This window comes from Brienomyrus brachyistius, chromosome 13 (genome assembly GCF_023856365.1).
Source record: "Brienomyrus brachyistius isolate T26 chromosome 13, BBRACH_0.4, whole genome shotgun sequence".
Taxonomy (NCBI): Eukaryota; Metazoa; Chordata; class Actinopteri; order Osteoglossiformes; family Mormyridae; genus Brienomyrus; species Brienomyrus brachyistius.
In genome coordinates this window covers 9,522,463-9,539,177 of record NC_064545.1, presented here as the reverse complement: position 1 = coordinate 9,539,177, position 16,715 = coordinate 9,522,463, and the positions used below count along the sequence as shown (strand labels likewise).

Here is a 16,715-nt window from a genome sequence, read left to right as displayed (position 1 = left end):
GAGTGGACCAACATTCCACAGGCCACAATTGACAATCTGATAAACTCTATGCGAAGAAGATGTGTTGCATTGCATGAGGCAAATGGTGGTCACACCAGATACTGACCGGTTCTGAGTCCCCAGACCCCCAATAAAGCAAAAAACTGCACATTCCAGGGTGGCCTTTTATTGTGGGCAGTATAAGGTACACCTGTGCACTACCCATGATGTCAGATCAGCATCTTGATGTGGCACACCTGTGAGGTGGGATGGATTATCTCAGCAAAGCAGAAGTGCTCACTATCACACATTTAGACTGATTTGTGAGAAATGTTTGAGAGAAATGGTAATATTGTGTATCTGGAATGAATTGTAGGTCTTTAAGTCCATCTCATGAAAAATGGGAGCAGAAACAAGAGTGTTGCGTTTATATTTTTGTTCAGTATATATTTAGGGCTAGGGCTGCGTGGGGATTCGGTCGTCTAGTTGGGATTAGAGTTTTCCCCACACTTACTGTATATAAAGGTCATGGTCAAATAGGACGCCATTTTAAAGCAGGTCTGTGCGTCACCTCCTGAAGTGATTCATGTTTTGTGCTCTCACGACAACATGGGGGTTAGCAACACGTGGTCCCAAGCAGAAGCCCGAGTCAGATTTCTGATATTTGGTAACGCAGTACAATCACAGTGCTGCAAGCCGGTTCGCTTTTCACAGTTCTGAACTCTGTTGAATTTACTGTAAGATATCTGACAAGTACGTCGATTGGCTATTGTTTAGCATGTACTACATTAATAACCAATGGCGTCTTTAACTGGGAAGGTAAAGAAGTACAAATCTCCCAGGCTTCTACCGTGTGTTTATCTAATATGCTGCCATCTGATTCTGCGTAATGCTGACCCGCTGAAATTTGTTTAACATTTGAACCGTTCATTTTTCTACTCATAATTTCTTGAAATTTGTTTAGACAAATTCATATAACGAGAAAATGTTTTAAAATAATTTTTTAATGGGAAAAGTGCTCTCAGAACAGTAGTAAAGCAGACGTTTGGTAATCTTGTACTTAGTGTAAGCTTGTTACCTTTACCTGCTCGAAACTGATATATTAAATGTGTTTTTGATAATTCTGCGACTGCCTGAATTATAAACTATGTAGAGTTATAGCATTTAAGTACCTTAAATATTCCCTTATTGTACACATCTTATATTCGTATTTAGATTTATGCGCGACCCCAAAACGACCTCTGCTCCCACCTTGGCCACCCCACGGAAACATTTATAGCTCCACCACTGACCCGAAAAGACTTCAAAGGCTCCGGTGGTGGGTTGATCTCTCAAAAGTATCGATGTCCAACATGTCGTACTGTATTCTGCTTTGTGGGTAAAGATATTATTATTGGCCATTGATGATCTGGGCTGGCATGAACGCACGCAGGAGGGTCCTCCTCTTCATCTGGTGAGAATGTGTGGAGCTTGGCTTACAAGGGTAAATAAATACAGACGCTCCTCTACTTACGAACTTTCAACTTACGAACTTTCAGACATACGAACGAGGAGGAGTGTAAGTCCTGTAAATTGGTGCGATTTGTGGGGGGGGAGCGGGATGGTAGCCGTAACGGATGAAACCTGCAGGGCCAATCGGGTGAGTAAGTTTGACCGACATGGGAGTGCTGCCACTTCCCTTCTGCCTCTGTGTCGTATCTGCAGATTAGGATCTGCAAGTGGTGAGCCAGATGATCTGGAGGAGTGAGCAGAAAATGTAGTTCTTGTTCACGGATTATTATCACAGAGTGTCTATTTATAGGTCTGTTCCTGCATAGCCTGCATAGCAGTAGCAATTCAAATGTCACTGACCGGTAGGGAGAATTGCTGAATGCCAACTCTTTGGTGTTACAGAATACTGGTCATATATACACTCTATGGACAAAAGTATTGGCGCACCTGGCCATTACACCTACAGGAACTTTTAAGACGTCCCAGTCTAAGTCCATAGGCATCAGGATGGAGTTGATCCCCCCTTTGCAGCTATAGCAGCTGCCTCTCTTCTGGGAAGGCTTTCCGCAAGATTTTGGAGTCTGTCTGTGGGAATATTACCCCATTCATCAAACAAAGCATTTGTGAATTCAGACACTGATATTGAACGTGAAGGCCTGGCTTGTGATCTCTGTTCTAGTTCATCTCAAAGGTGTTCGATGAGGTTGCTGTTAGGGCTCTGTGTGGGACGGTTAAGTTCTTCCACCTCAACGTCTCCCAACCATGTCCTTATGGACCTTGCTTTGTGCACTGGTCATGCTGGAAGAGAAAAGGGCCTTCCCCAAACTGTTCCTGCAAAGTGGGAACCAAATAATTGTCCACATTATCTTGATATTATTAAACATTGTACCTGGTATCTTTGTTAAGGTTGTAAAGGAAAGGTCCCAGAATTAGTCATAAGTAGGAATAGTAAGAATCACGGAATGGCATCGATGCATCAGCATAAAAGTGTGCCGTTAAAATAAGTGTGCGATTTTGGATGAACTCAGGACACATCTAACATATTTGCACTGGCAAAATCCATTTTTTAACGTAGAATGGTAAGTTAAATCATTTTGCTTTATAGATTGTGCATTATTTATTTAGGGAGTAACTGGCAATATTGATGTTTTCAGGGGTCATTATGCTTCCAAACCATAGGAGGACATTCAGTTCTGCCTCTCTAAACTGTTTCTTGAGCTGTTTCATGTTCCACCTCCAGTTCGCACTGCATCGCTATAGGGCTGAATCGTGTCAAAATTTTCCCTCATACATTAAGACAGACGTTTTGTTCCCTGTCTGAGCCTCGAAGATAAAACACCTGCCTTTTCCTGGGAGAAGGTTATAAATGAAGCTGAGATCCTGTGCTCATAAGGTTTATCTCAATTAGGAGACCAGTTGTCTGAGAATAAATGAGGAAAGTCTCCCTCCAGTTGAATAACGACATGTATTGTGGGGGGGGCGCGTCCGGCTGTGCCATTCTGATTGGAATGTGATTGGATTGACCACCGTGTACAGTAGTGCTGGCCCTTTCATAGAGATTATAAATCTTTATAATAATATTATAATGAAAGGCTGACCATAAGCATACAAACTTATGATATATTGTTTTCACTATTTCATTTAACAGATTTAGTTGATACTGATATTTCATACAGTAGGAAAATAACAAGACCGGATGCAATGAATGATAACAGATACATTTTTTACTTCCCTAAAACTACAAAACTGCACTTTCTTCACGCGCAAAGAAATCCTTCAGTGAGTAATGCCTCGCTTTGCTGAATAAAATATTTCCTTTGAACTAGTTCAATGTATGCAAAAATAGTAATAACACTCCCTCTATATAAAGGGCCTGGAAGCTGCATAGGTTTGGATATACCCTGCACAGGATGTCAGTCTCTTACAGGGTACATGCGTGCACACATTCACAATCATGCACTATAGGCAATTTAGACATGTCAGTTCACCTTACTCCGTAGCTTTACACTGTGGGCGGCTACGCAGCATCTCCTCAGACATTTCTGTCTCCTGACAGACACTGCTGCACCCTCTTCCATAGTGTATTACTCAGAGTGCATGAAAGGTCCTTGGAAATGTGGATGCCGAAGTTTTGAGGCTGGAGACACGTTCTACCACGTCTTGATTAGTGCAGACTGGGAGATACGACCCAGTAGGATAAGCGGTTTGGAAAATGGATGGATGGGTGTTACCGTTGTGGATGGATACAGTCATAGCTGAGGAGTAAGTAAAGCAGAGGCCTGTACCCTGTTGTTGAGGTGGAGGGTAGGGGAGGTGTAGCCCCCCTTAGTACATTCTCACAAGCAGAGGTGGAGGGGGGGGACAGTTGGCTGATACCGAAATTGGGGGTCCCCCGCGATAGATTTTTCCAACTAGAGGGAGTCCCCCATGGTAGATTTACCTTTTTATACTTTAAGAAATGACTAATTCTGGGCCCCATCTAGAACAGAACCCGGCAAACATACGTTTTCCCCAGCCCCCATACATGCAGTGACTGAATTATTGTGAAGTAACATTCTAATGAGAACACCAAAGAAGTAATGACTACTGGGCGACCAAGGCACAAACTGATCTTCTGTTTGTTCAATTTTTAATTAAGAAAGACCATGACAAAATTATTGGCATCTGGGGAATTTAATTACGTCTGGTGAGAGACAAATGAGAGTCTGTGCACATTTGTGTTACTTCTGGGTCACTTTTAGACGGTAGGATTTGTAGTTGGACCGAAGCGTCACGTGTGCTCTGCTCATGGAATGTCACGGGGCTAAAAACTCTCCTTAAAGACCTTTTTCCCTGGTTCCCTGGAATGTTTACTCTTCTACTTGCAGGCATTTTGCTTGAAACGACTTTTTTAAGGCATGACTCACTTCTCATTCCAGCCCCACTGCGGAACACCCACACACCCCCACAAGCTTACTCACTCTCTCGTGACATCTGGTCTGTTTTAATGTGTTGCTGCCTTGTTGCTCCCCATCTTTGCCACCCAGCTTGCTCTTCCCATTTCACTCTGTTGGCTGCTGGACATCCTGTCCTCTTCATGGCGGCTGTCTGTCCATCATCATAAGCCTGTTCTCCAGCCTGCTATTGTGTTCCTCCCATTGACACAATCAGGTACCTTTTCCCTTCTCCTGCCTTTGCTATCTTGTAGCTTTTTTAATTCTGAAATTAACTATACCAGAATAATGTTTTGATTAACTATTACTGATAACAGATTATTATTACAGTTATCTTTCATTAATATAAAATTAATATTACATTTTCATTACAAGTCTTATTAATACCAGATTAATATTATGATTCTCTATAAAATATAAGCACATTTAAATGAGTAAAACATGACATTAACTACTAGACACAACACTGTTTGATTAGATTCACAATCATATTATATCCTGAAATGAAAACTGACCTATAAATCTATAGACCCCAATGGATACATTCAAAGGAACTGAAGTATGACCATGTGGAGTTTTCAGGTTAGTTCCAATTAGTAATGGAACACAGGAAAATCATTCTGTTTTGTTGTGGTAGTCAATGTGTTTTTTTGCTGTTTTAGTTATTCGTTCTGTTTTATATTTTGACCCTTTACTTTTGTCATGTTCTGCATTCATCATCTACCTCATTTAATGGAAATAACACTGTTTCAACATAACATTGAATCAATGCACAGTTAAAGTCCTATCGCATTTAATCTTACGGATGTTTTCTGGAACAGCTGTTTCTAAGAAACCTACTTACTGCTAAATGTCTTTTCTTTATTTGATAGCTGCAAAGCCACCCAACCTCAGGCTCAGTAACTGACATTAAGCTTGATATAACCGAGGTCAGCTGATTACCTCCCCTCTTTTGTTCGCGCTACATGGACGATCCCACAAACTTGCTCCACGTGTCGTGCCGTTAGACTGTAGCAATGACCCTGACCTTAAACTGCCCTCTGCAGTCATCATCCAGATTCCTGAACCGAGGGTAACTCTGCTGCTAGTCTTTCTTCACCCAGTACAAAAAGAAAGCGGTGGAAATACGTTTTCACCTCCCACCATTTTACTAAATAAACTTGTTGATAAATACGCTGCATGTGCTTTCTAGTATTCATCAGACCAACTCAATTTCCCAAAATAACTACTGTAGGAGATTCAAATGAATTCATTTTAATCTCATTTTTCAATGTCATATTTTTATTGCCAAGAAAACTAATATGTTATTAGACATATAACAATATATAACAGTTAATAGTTATATAACAGGTAATCACTGGCTTAGTTGCCTACATAGAATCCATAGATGTATCCACATATATTTAATTGTTATACTGTATGCTTTTACTCCCAGAGTAAATCCCTTCGCATTCATCTTTAGTAGATTTTATTTATCAGGTGTAAATCCTCTTCGTACTGCTGCCTAGGTGTCCAAGGTCAAATATTTACTTTAAAACACACATAGTCAGACCTGGACTGGCCAGCTGGTGTACCAGGCATTTTCCTGGTGGGTCGATGGGTTTGTGGGCCATCACTGTGGCCCTACTAGGTGTCCCTGAGCTTAATGTCTTACCGTTACTCTACGCTATCTTGACGTTCATCTTTGGACCCTGAGCAGTGTGAGCAAAATGGGGGATCTTCCATTTATTACATTCTGCCGGCAAACCCGTTCAGAAATCGTATCGTGGAGTCATTTTCTGAGGATGGATTAGGCAACCTCAGCTTCAATGACTTTGTAGACATGTTTCAGGTGCTCAGCAAAATGTCTCCCAGATACCATTTACGCCTTCAAAACATATGGTAAGAAAAGTTTTCATTCTCAACTGAGGCTGCATTTCTTAATCAAGTATTTTTCTGTATCTTCTACGTGGAAATGGTATATTTTAAAAATGTCAACCAAAAGCTTCCACAAAAAGTTTACAAACCATTATTTTCTTGATTTGGGCAGGTTTTAAGACTGAGGTTTTCATCTGCAAAGAGGGCCTGGAGAAAACAGTGATTAAGTTTATCCAGAGACGACCAGACACCTGAGGAAGCAAACTTTGTATGTGGAAAAGCCATCAAGGGAGCAGATCTGGATGGGGACAACAAACTCTACTTTGCTGACTTTGAGAAGATAATCTCTAGGGCTCCTGCCTTCTTGAGGTAAATGCAGCAGGAACATCTCTAAAAGTCGTAGCCCATCTTGGGTTTTTGAAACTAGCTAATTACCTATTACGATGGAGTAGAATGTATGCTGTTCAGACGTCAGCAAGTGCTTAGCCGAGGACATTGTTCACTGCATTATGATTGATACCATTTATCTGAATTTCCAGGAAAAGAAGCAAAGCCGTTTCTGTTAAAAGCTTACTTACTCACAATTGATCTGGTCATTAAATTACACGGCTGGTTTGAAAACAGCTTGAGCCCTTGGTTTACGTCTTGCAATCTTGAAGGTTCCAGGGTCCTCTGTAAATCATTAAGTGTCATGTCAATAGCCCATTAGAAATATATTTACTGAGAAAAATGCTGACACATTCAATACTTATTTTCCCCGCTGTAGATATATGAGTTTCCTTTTGATGAGGAAATGATATACAACATTCAGAGACGCGATGTATTTTCAGGTCTCTACTTTAAACAGAGTATAGTACGCTGTACTACAAGTCATTTTGCTACACTTTCAAAATGCTAACTAGGATTCTGGATGTTCTTTTGAACGTAAACATGAAACACAGATTAAACTAAACATGAAACTAAACAATCTCAGCCAGCCAATTTTTATTAGGTTATAATTTTCAATAGGTTCATTTAAATGATTAAAACATCAGATGCAACTAACATTTTTGACTTGCTTGCAGCACCTTCCATGTACGAATTTGAAACGGACCTCAGCGCACATCTCTCCAGATGGGTCAGTCTGAGCTGGCATTGTGGGGGGGGGGTGACGGATGAGGTCTTATGTCACCTGTGACTGAGAGATGGACCACAGTACAGCCCAGCTGGTCCAGCTACTGCACTGAACTGAAGAAACACTAAACCTGTGTTTTTTACCTCAGCTGCCATGTTTTTGTGCAAATTTATGCCAAATATATAGAGTTTGAATCTGCAGGTTTTTTGTGTGTTTCTTAATATACATTTTGAACAAAGCACAGACATTCATTCATTGCCTAATTCACCAAGAGGATTAAGAAATAAAATGTAGGAAAACAACAAGCTACATGCTATTCAGCCTCTTGTTCTTGAACAAAACCTGACATCGGTATCCGAGTCACTTTATATTTCTAACCTATAGTGCTGGCACATGAGGTCATTATGTCCAGGTGGCTGTGCTGCTGTGTCCTCATTTGCTATAACAACTAATTGTTTTTTTGTCATGTCCCACAAATGAGAGATTCCTGAAATACCTGTTCAAGTGAAACTTTGAGATTCTATTGCTAACACCTTAATAAAGGACAAAACAGCAAAATAGCACAGCAGAAGTATACAAAGGAACGGTTTTGTTATTTGATAGCTATGCAAAGCTGTTTCCTGCATGGGAACTATATTACATTTTCCCAATTGCTGACTGATCTCATTTTCGGTATCGCTAAAGCGCAGGAACATGACGACAATCACAGCAATCAACTGATCGCCACTCAAAAGAAGGCCTTTCTGATGCAATCAGTGGTTGTCTGTATTTTATTTTTAGAATTATCTCTTACCACTTTTTCCTGTCTTTCGACTCGAGAGTCGTGCCTGTGATCAACATGTTTTCAGCATTTGATGTGATAAAGTGCAATGGACTAACCTTTTAATACATCTAATTTGTTTTTGCTTATTTGAATGATGAGCCTTGTTTGCTCAATGATTTGATCTGAAAGCAGCACTGGAGTTATGATATCACTGGAATAAACACTTGACCACTTAAACTGCAGCACCATTCAGTTTATTCAGAAAGACAAAGCCGCATGCATACCTATAAGCCTTATGATCAGCGTACTTTGTTATGGTCCAAATAGTTCAATGGTTCCAGATCCAGTAAATAAATTGAAAAGTGCATCTTGGCTGTGAAAATTCGAAATATCTTTCCGGTATCATTCAGCGGAACAAACTCTAGCCCAGAAAAGCATGTGGTCTCTCTGCAATTGTTTAGAAGCATATAAATGAAGCTTTAATCAAATACACCCTCAGTGTTTTTGTTGTTGCCCTTAAGAAGGCTGCGGTTGGCAATTCACTGATTTTATTGATGCACCTCCTGATGAAACTCAAGGTGGCTTAACAAACCACAGCATGCATTTCTAAAAACCCCAAGAATGCTACGTTATATTATTACTTCACACCTCCCACCCCTGTTCGTTGTATTTGCAGGTTGTCTGCAGCAGTACAAAGACATGCATTGAACTGATGTCTCTGAATTGCCGACAGTATGTAGATGTGAGCAGTATGATAGACCGGCATCCTGTCCGTACCCATCCCCTTCAAGCCTACGCTTCCTGGAACAGGCCACAGGCTCCCTCTGACCCTGTACTGGATTAGTGGTTATAAGATTGATGATTTCTGTCTGTAATTTGGTTCTCTGCTGGGATAATATCAGACACGTAAAATGGATAGATAATAAACATAAAAAGTACTGTAAGTGGAAAATAATCCATACTGATCATATCCATTGCAGTTCTACTTTCTCTGCAAATAATATATATCATGATTTAATAATATATATTAAATATATTGCGATATTATGGAGTATGGATCATTTTATTTACATGTGTGTGTGTGTGTGTGTGTGAGAAAGAAAAAAATATATTATGGTAGAACAGAAGATGCTGATGGTGTGATGTTTATGCCACGCCAGTGTCCAACAGTTTACTTCTTCTCACTCCCTACCATTCACGACTGAATGCAAATTGCAGTAACTTATTGCGATTGTTTTCTTTCTTGAGTTGCATTGCTCTTATTAAGCAAATGCATGCCTTTTGATAATATGAGAGAAATATCCTTATTGAAGCTGCTTGGCAGACTGTTATTTTGTACATTTTGTTAAGGTAGAGCAGAGTTTCCCAACAGATAGTCCCCCGAGGACTGGATTGTGAAACACAGAGGTAGAGCGTAGGACTTGTGCGGAATATCACATATAGGTGGTGGCTTCATTTTTCCGACAAGTAAAATAAAGCCCCAAACTGCTCTGCCCACCTCGCACCTGACATGTAACAGGAAATGTCCATGAGCACCTGGAATTTCACAGATGGTCTGCGTTATGTTCATCCAAAGCCATTCAAGCTGCTGTTATTTTTAAGTACCATTCAGCGTCCATTAAATTACGAATATAAATCTAGAATGCTACTAGGGCTGACCCAGATGATCACGAAGATAAAAATGCTTGTGTTCATGCTTAGCGACAGATGGAAACCTTCGTATCATGATACCATCAGAAATGATGTGCTGTTTCAGCAAAGCGAGCTGCCTCTTTGGCCACTGTGGAGGAGACGGAGAGTCAGATATTATTCTGTATTTAACAGCAGCATTTGGCTCCGCCTGCTCCTCGTGTGTCTGCATTAATGTACGTTTGCCTCAGTGCCAAAAACTCAGACTTCGGTGTAGATTAAATGCAATTTTCAAGACCAGTAATGGAGTTCGATTCATTCGATTCCTTTGGCCCAAAACCCATCAGTCTCAAATTCATTCCCCCCCCCCCCCCCCCCCACCTCAGCTCCTTGATTTTCTTATTAGCATCATATGCACCTGCCTCTTTTTGCCATCCCACCCTAGTACGTTTTTACAGCCATGAATCAGTGTCCCTTAATCTATGCATAAAAGAGATTCTGCATGTACCCCACCCTCCCCATTTCTCCCTAGCAGGGCTCTACCTTTCCTGTGTTTCTTTCCTCTTGTTGCTGCCCCCTCGTTAACTCACTCCAGCTGCCTCCTGTTGATCCCCATGTATTCCCTCATTAACCCAGTGTATAAGTGCCTGCCAGTCTTGTCTTCCCTAGTTCTGTCACTGATGTCTCTCCCAGCTGTGTCTGTGTTCAGACCCGCTCCCCAGTCTTAGTGTTTTTTTACCCTGCGTGATCCCTTTTGTTTCTTACCCTGGTTCTTTTGATTTTAATAAAGTCCCTACATTTCCCCATAATCCTGCTCTTGTGTCCCTCATCCTTCCCGGCATGTGAGCACTGCAGCACGCCTTCACAAATTCAGTTTAGAATTGAACTTCAGAATATGTGTAATATGTAACAATACATACATATACATACATACATACATACATACATACATTAGTGAAACATTGTCCATAAATTTCTACAAATAAAGCACCAAGTTTACAATGACAAGGAAAGTCTACATATGAAAATTCCTCAGATGTACATGTGTCATGTCCTACAGAGGAACTACTGTTCCAGCCCAGCTGTCCTAATGATTTACATGCATAAATATGCAATAAATATAACTCTAAATATAAACTCTAACTTTCCATTCAATCAACATACTGTATGTATCTTCAAAACTCCATTTAACTGTTGGAATAGTGTGTAAAAAAATAAGGCAGGAAGGAAAAAGAATGCAAGACTAGTTAGTTCATTGTAAGTGTAGATTGTCCTCTAGAAACTTTATCTCTGGAATGAATACGAGTCCCTAGCGTGGTCATAATCACAGTGTCATTTTGCCAAATGCCAGCTTCATTTTTCCCAGCAGGAGTCTAAGTGTTTGGGCTAAAGGTGCTCCGGTGTTTCATTTGCGTTGCCATGGCAGCACTGTGGTAGCCCGGTTCTGAGACCTGCCCGTAAGTGTGTCGAGCATGAGTATTGCCTTGAGTAAGGTGGTGACACACTGTGGAGTAGATCACACTGTCATGCTGGAGTGCGTGCCATACCAGGGGAGTGTCAGTGTATCGCCGGCCTTGTTCAAGACGTCCTCTGGTCTTCTGAAAAACTGGACTGTTGCAGAGTCTGTTAGTTGTTTTTCCTGTGTTTCTGTCTAATAGAGATAGATCCCGGGGCGAACCGCCATGTCTGTAAGGCTGCTGCTTGGTTTGTACCCATTTCTGGCTGTCGTCCTCCACCTGCAGTTCTGAGTACACAGTCTCGGTACCACGCTGCAACTGCTCAGTCAGCTTGGAACCACCTGCGTGGTGACCTCTGCGAACCCTCCTCCGCACTGCTTCAACTCTGTGTGGACCGCCGTCGATTGCCAATGGGGGCTGAATCCTTTCCAATGCTTGATTCTGCCCCGACTTAGTGCGTGGAACTTGATTCTTACAAGTACACTTCTCTTCCAGAGCACCATCCGCTGCAGATTTTGCAGGTGAGCTCCCCGTCAGCTTTAAGAGATACAGACAGCACAGGGTTGGAAAAAGAACTTATATCAGCAACTAGCAGAGGCCTGAATAACAAAAGTTATATGAGGGAATAATTACCTGTGGCTGTTCTGGAAATCTAGAGGTTACAGCAGGTTTCCTGTTGCTCCTGGGGGGCACGGCGGGGGCCCAATTAGTCGGGAAGTCGTTCAGTCCACTGGGCTGGACCACGTCGTAAATATCAGTAGTGGAATACTGTGTAGATGTCACACTCACTGTTAGGAACTTAGCGGCCTGAGACACCCCAAACACTGCATGAATTCTTAAGAAGTTATGAACAACAGGCCGTCTCACCTCGAGGCAGGACGAGGTCAGATATTCCCCAAAAGGCTCAATCGGATGGGATCTGTAGTATTTGATCAGGCCTGACAGCGTGCTGTGTGTTTCAGTGTCTCCCACGACAATAAATTTCCCCGCTTCGTCCTGAGTGACGACGCAGTGACGACATCGATCGCGCCCCCTGGAACAGTCAGATCAAGCCAAGTCAAACGTCTCCCAAGCACTTGATTCACCAGTAAGTATTTCTTTACATATTCCGACACCTGAAAGTGTCGAAGATCCATTACTGTACGGGTGACGGTTACAGACTTAAATAGTAAAAGCAGGATTGTGTGGGTTGGAGGGACAGAAAGGGTATGAAACTCACCGATAGGAGAGAATGTATCCGACGGCCTTGTCACTGAGCCGGATGAGAAAACACCCCACAGGTTTGTCTTTCAGCTGGTTTTCAGCATCCCTATAAAAATAATACATAATTTTAAAAACCCCTGGTAACATACTGGTCAAAATCTGGACTTCTAACCTAGGTCATGCTCCTTTCTACTTTAATCCCTTCATTTAATCTATTAAATATTATTAAATAAGAATGCTTTATTGCAAAGACTGCACATTTTGCTCTGGTTAAAAAAACACCCAGTAACTCAGAAGATATTATTACATATGAAACATGATAATAATTCCACTGTATCTATCTAAACACCAAAACAAGAACAATCACTGATTTTGGAGGTTGTACTTAAATTAAGGCCCCCGAATATTATTCATGGCCTACATTTTTCATAATTCCACATAAACATTTATTAACGTTTTGACACTTTGGTTTCCTGTGGTTTTCATTTCTGTTCTCACCGAAAGTTAAATGCTTTTATGACCTAATGTAACTTTTGCGATGAATATGTGGATACACACATTATATGTGTGTTTAAGTAAAACCATAATATGAATTTTTTAAATGGGTAAAAATAATATTTATATACAAGAATATTAGACAGCCAGAGATGACTCGACAAACAAACGCTATGGAAAGGAAAACTTCTCGTGGTTAGTGTCATCTGCCACCCAAATCTGTGATATATTTCGCGTAAATGACCTAATATTGGTTCCTTTGCCCTTTTACCGAAACTTCAGAAATAACAGAAAACGAACAGGACACTGCAGCTTCACTGCATCTGAAAACAGATGCCGAGGGGGGGAACCATCGCACAGTTTGGATCCAATTGTTCCGGTCCAGTTAGTGACCGCTGCTCTGGAGTATACCATTTTCAGAGACTGTTAATTGATTTTAAATAAAGCACCAAATATAATTTTAAATTATTGTTTTCTCCCAGTAAGAAAGTAACATTTTCCAAACATATTTGTCAATCAAAGAAAGTATTGCTAAAATAAAATAAATAACAAGCTGTTACTGGTGTGTAAAATGCATTTTAAATTATATACTGATCTATTTTAAGTTCCCCTTAATATCCATCCATCTGTTTTCGAAAAGCGCTTCAGTTCGGAGCCTATCAAGGAGGCTGAAAACACCCCAGGATGGGACACTAACCCATCGCTGAACATCCCTAAATATCCCATTTATAATGATTATTTATGGCATAATCATAGCATAGATACGCATATCTGTTATTGTAATAGAAATATTTACGGTACATCAGAGAATTGACCTTTCATTATCGTACTGTAACTGCAGTGATATTCAAGCAAAATGAATGTGAAATATTCAAGCGGTGTCAGGATGTAATTGATGAAACCGAGTAAAATGTGCCCTCAGAGGCTTTCTCACACTGCTAACATCAAACGGGGCTCTTCCATCCACTGCTGCGTTCTTTTCTCTTACCTCCTGCTGATGAACCCGTGGAACCAAGAAGGGAAGCTGTCGCCATGCAGGAGGAGTGGAGCATGCATGCCCGTAAACCAGTTCAGGGCCAGTTGTTGGAGTCTGGAAGCAGTGTCGCCACACAGGCCGGCTGCTGCCGGTTCCGTCGGTCCTCGGCTCTCCTGTGCGGCAGGAGATCAGCATGAAGTTATTCACATTGTTCATTCGTCTCACATTGATGTATCTTTAGGGAACAGTTCAGGTCATTCCCCGATGAGCTAATTTTCTTGGTTCACATTTCTTTGTCTGATATTCCTTTTGATTTTGGCTGCCATCATTTTATTACCAACAGGGAACAAAAACTGGGCTTTAATTAAATCTTAATATCTTTGTTGTCAGTCTAGGTGTCCATGAAAGTAGTGATGAACATTTAGTGAATAAACAAATAGATAATATGAATAAATAATATATCCATAATATATGTTCATGGTTATTTATACTGAGGTATTGGGTACTTGATCATTAATCTAAAATCAGTTAATGGCTAAACTACAATCATCAGTTTATTATTATTTGTAAATGGCTCCTTTATTTTACAAAGGCAGCTCAAAATACTTTATAAAAAGAAAATTGACAACAATGAAACATAAATAGATGCAGGATGAAATAACATAAGGCATCAGAATATGTCAATTTGCAATCATCAAAATAGGTAAATAAATGACATTCAACAATCCCTATAGATAATTAATAAAAATAAAAAAAATAGTTTTTTTTGCGTGTGCCTGAACTCACACACATGAGATCACTGGTGAGCAGCATGCAGAGAGGTGAGCTTTTGGTATTTAGCCCTTAGCGTTGCTTATAAGCACATTACCTTCAGATTGGACAGCAGGCACCTGCGCAGCGTTTGGGCCACTGGACCCTTCTCATCCATTGGGATTTCCTCTGGTAAAGACTTACGTTGAGGTCTCAGGTTTGAGCCACCGAGGCGTGGAGACTCTATGGAAAGAAAGGCGACGTCAGAGAAGTGCTCAAGTAACTAAGACCCTGTCTGTGGTGGACAGACTGTGTGATGAGCACCCTTAAGGGGATCTCTTGTATTAGCTATGGATAAAAGGTACTGTGGTATTCTTGTAGTATGAATAGACTGATAAAATGGTCATTTTTTTTTAGTTTCTTTCAGTACCTGCCTATTATAGATCATGTATTCAACCAAACTATATTTAAATGCTATATTTAATATGTAATGAAAAATATTAAAATTTTCATTTGAAAAGAAGTAAAAGATTTTTTACGAGCCCTTAGACCAGCCACAGACATAAAGCCAGACACTAGCCTGAAGATATCGGACTAAAAAAAATGGTTATTGTTGCCATACACAGTTCGGTTCATAATGTTAAAATGTACGAAATTCAGCCCAATGCATATTAATAGATCAACACAGTACAAGAAATTTTAGTTCTACGCTGTGAAAAAGTCCTGAAAATAAAAATAAGAACATGCAGTAATAGATTTAATTTATACGTTAATAGGCTAGCTTAATTAATAGTGTAATTTATCTTGTACTTGCATATCTTAAACTGCTTACGATCATTCAAGTATGAATATGTACAAATGCTAAAAAAAAAAATCAAAGAAAACATTTAAATAAAAAAAGAAACATTTTTTAAATTCTCTTTACTTTTCAACCAAATAGGTCCTTTTTAGCATAATAAAAACAGTGTTACAGTTTAAAGAAATGCGAGCAGGTGATACATATACCTTTTGAGAGCCTTCGGCATGTATGATGTGACCATAATCTCATTTTGATGATGTTTGAATAAAAAGTTGTGATGATTCGCCTCTTCACGGATGTACTTCACAAGGCTGGAAACGCTTTCTGTTGAGGTACAGCTCAGAATTGTGTAATATACTTGTGTGACATTTACTTTTCCGCGTTCTCGGAAAATCGGTGTCCTTGTGTAACGACAGAACACATGTATCATGTTTGCATACGAAAGAAAGTTTCCTGGAGATGCGTGGAAAGGAAAAAAAATTTGCAAGAGTTTTATTCCACAAGCAACATGTGATTCACTGACAGGAAACTGTACAGGCGGCGGAAACCCACTGTATGATTTTTTTTTTTTCGTTTTGCGTGCTTGTTTAGAGAGTGAAAGCTTGAATGACTTGGTTGTGAATTCATCATTGCTTAGTTGTTTTTGCACATTAGATACTACATTGTTACTTCATGTAACAAAACACGCAGCATAGGAGCTGGAAAAGTAAGATATAAGAAAACCATGTTTGTACGTAAGGCAACAAAAATATGTAATGTGTGTGTGTATTATGTTTATATTACATTGTGGGGACCAAATGTCATTTTATGTTGTGGGGACCATTATTTTCAGGTCCCCACAAAGATCTGTGACTGCAATCAAAAAACTAAAAATGCCAGAAGTCTCATATTGTGTTTGGTTACTTATGGTTAAGGTTGGGGCTGGGTAGGGATTAAGGTCATCATGTTGGGATAAGAGTTTTTCCCATAAAAATGAATGGACAGTCCCCACAAAAATATAATTACAAACCTATGTGTGTGTGTGTGTGTCTGTGTGTGCTTGTGTATGTGTGTGTGTGTGCATGTCTGTGTGTATATACATTTTTGTTATATACACTGATCAGCCATAACATTAAAACCACTAACAAGTGACGTGAATGACGTTGATTATCTTATTACAATGACACTTAACAAGAGCACCAGTACTTTACTTTACTTTAATGTTACAACCACTTGCCCTTGTCATCCCTTGATACATTAAATTTTTCATTTCTCTATTGTTTCTTTCCT

General features: G+C 40.1%; 1 protein-coding gene and 1 long non-coding RNA gene across 2 annotated transcripts; one reads left to right on the top strand and one right to left on the bottom strand.

Moving 5' to 3' along the window:
* Positions 1-5,810: 5,810 nt before the first annotated feature.
* On the top strand, positions 5,811-7,491 carry LOC125706610 (uncharacterized). Its single transcript, XR_007382028.1, has 3 exons — positions 5,811-6,284; positions 6,433-6,629; positions 7,325-7,491. It is a non-coding gene; the product is annotated as an uncharacterized LOC125706610 (long non-coding RNA).
* A 3,149-nt stretch (positions 7,492-10,640) lies between these two features.
* LOC125706603 (uncharacterized) lies at positions 10,641-16,241 on the bottom strand. Its single transcript, XM_048973351.1, has 7 exons — positions 15,653-16,241; positions 14,766-14,890; positions 13,910-14,070; positions 12,443-12,532; positions 12,091-12,256; positions 11,857-11,991; positions 10,641-11,760 (listed from the first exon to the last, which is right to left on the bottom strand). Exons 1-7 carry the CDS (start codon positions 15,693-15,695, stop codon positions 11,140-11,142), a joined length of 1,341 nt encoding a protein of 446 aa, XP_048829308.1. The 5' UTR covers positions 15,696-16,241; the 3' UTR covers positions 10,641-11,139.
* Positions 16,242-16,715: the final 474 nt, after the last annotated feature.

Excerpts from the sequence above, each read along its gene's own strand:
- LOC125706603 (XM_048973351.1), bottom strand. The coding sequence starts at position 15,695 with ATGAGATTATGGTCACATCATACATGCCGAAGGCTCTCAAAAG. Across the intron at positions 12,257-12,442 it reads GGATACATTCTCTCCTATCG|GGGGCGCGATCGATGTCGTC; the intron begins GTGAGTTTCATA and ends TGACTGTTCCAG. Across the intron at positions 11,992-12,090 it reads TGACCTCGTCCTGCCTCGAG|TATTCCACTACTGATATTTA; the intron begins GTGAGACGGCCT and ends ACATCTACACAG.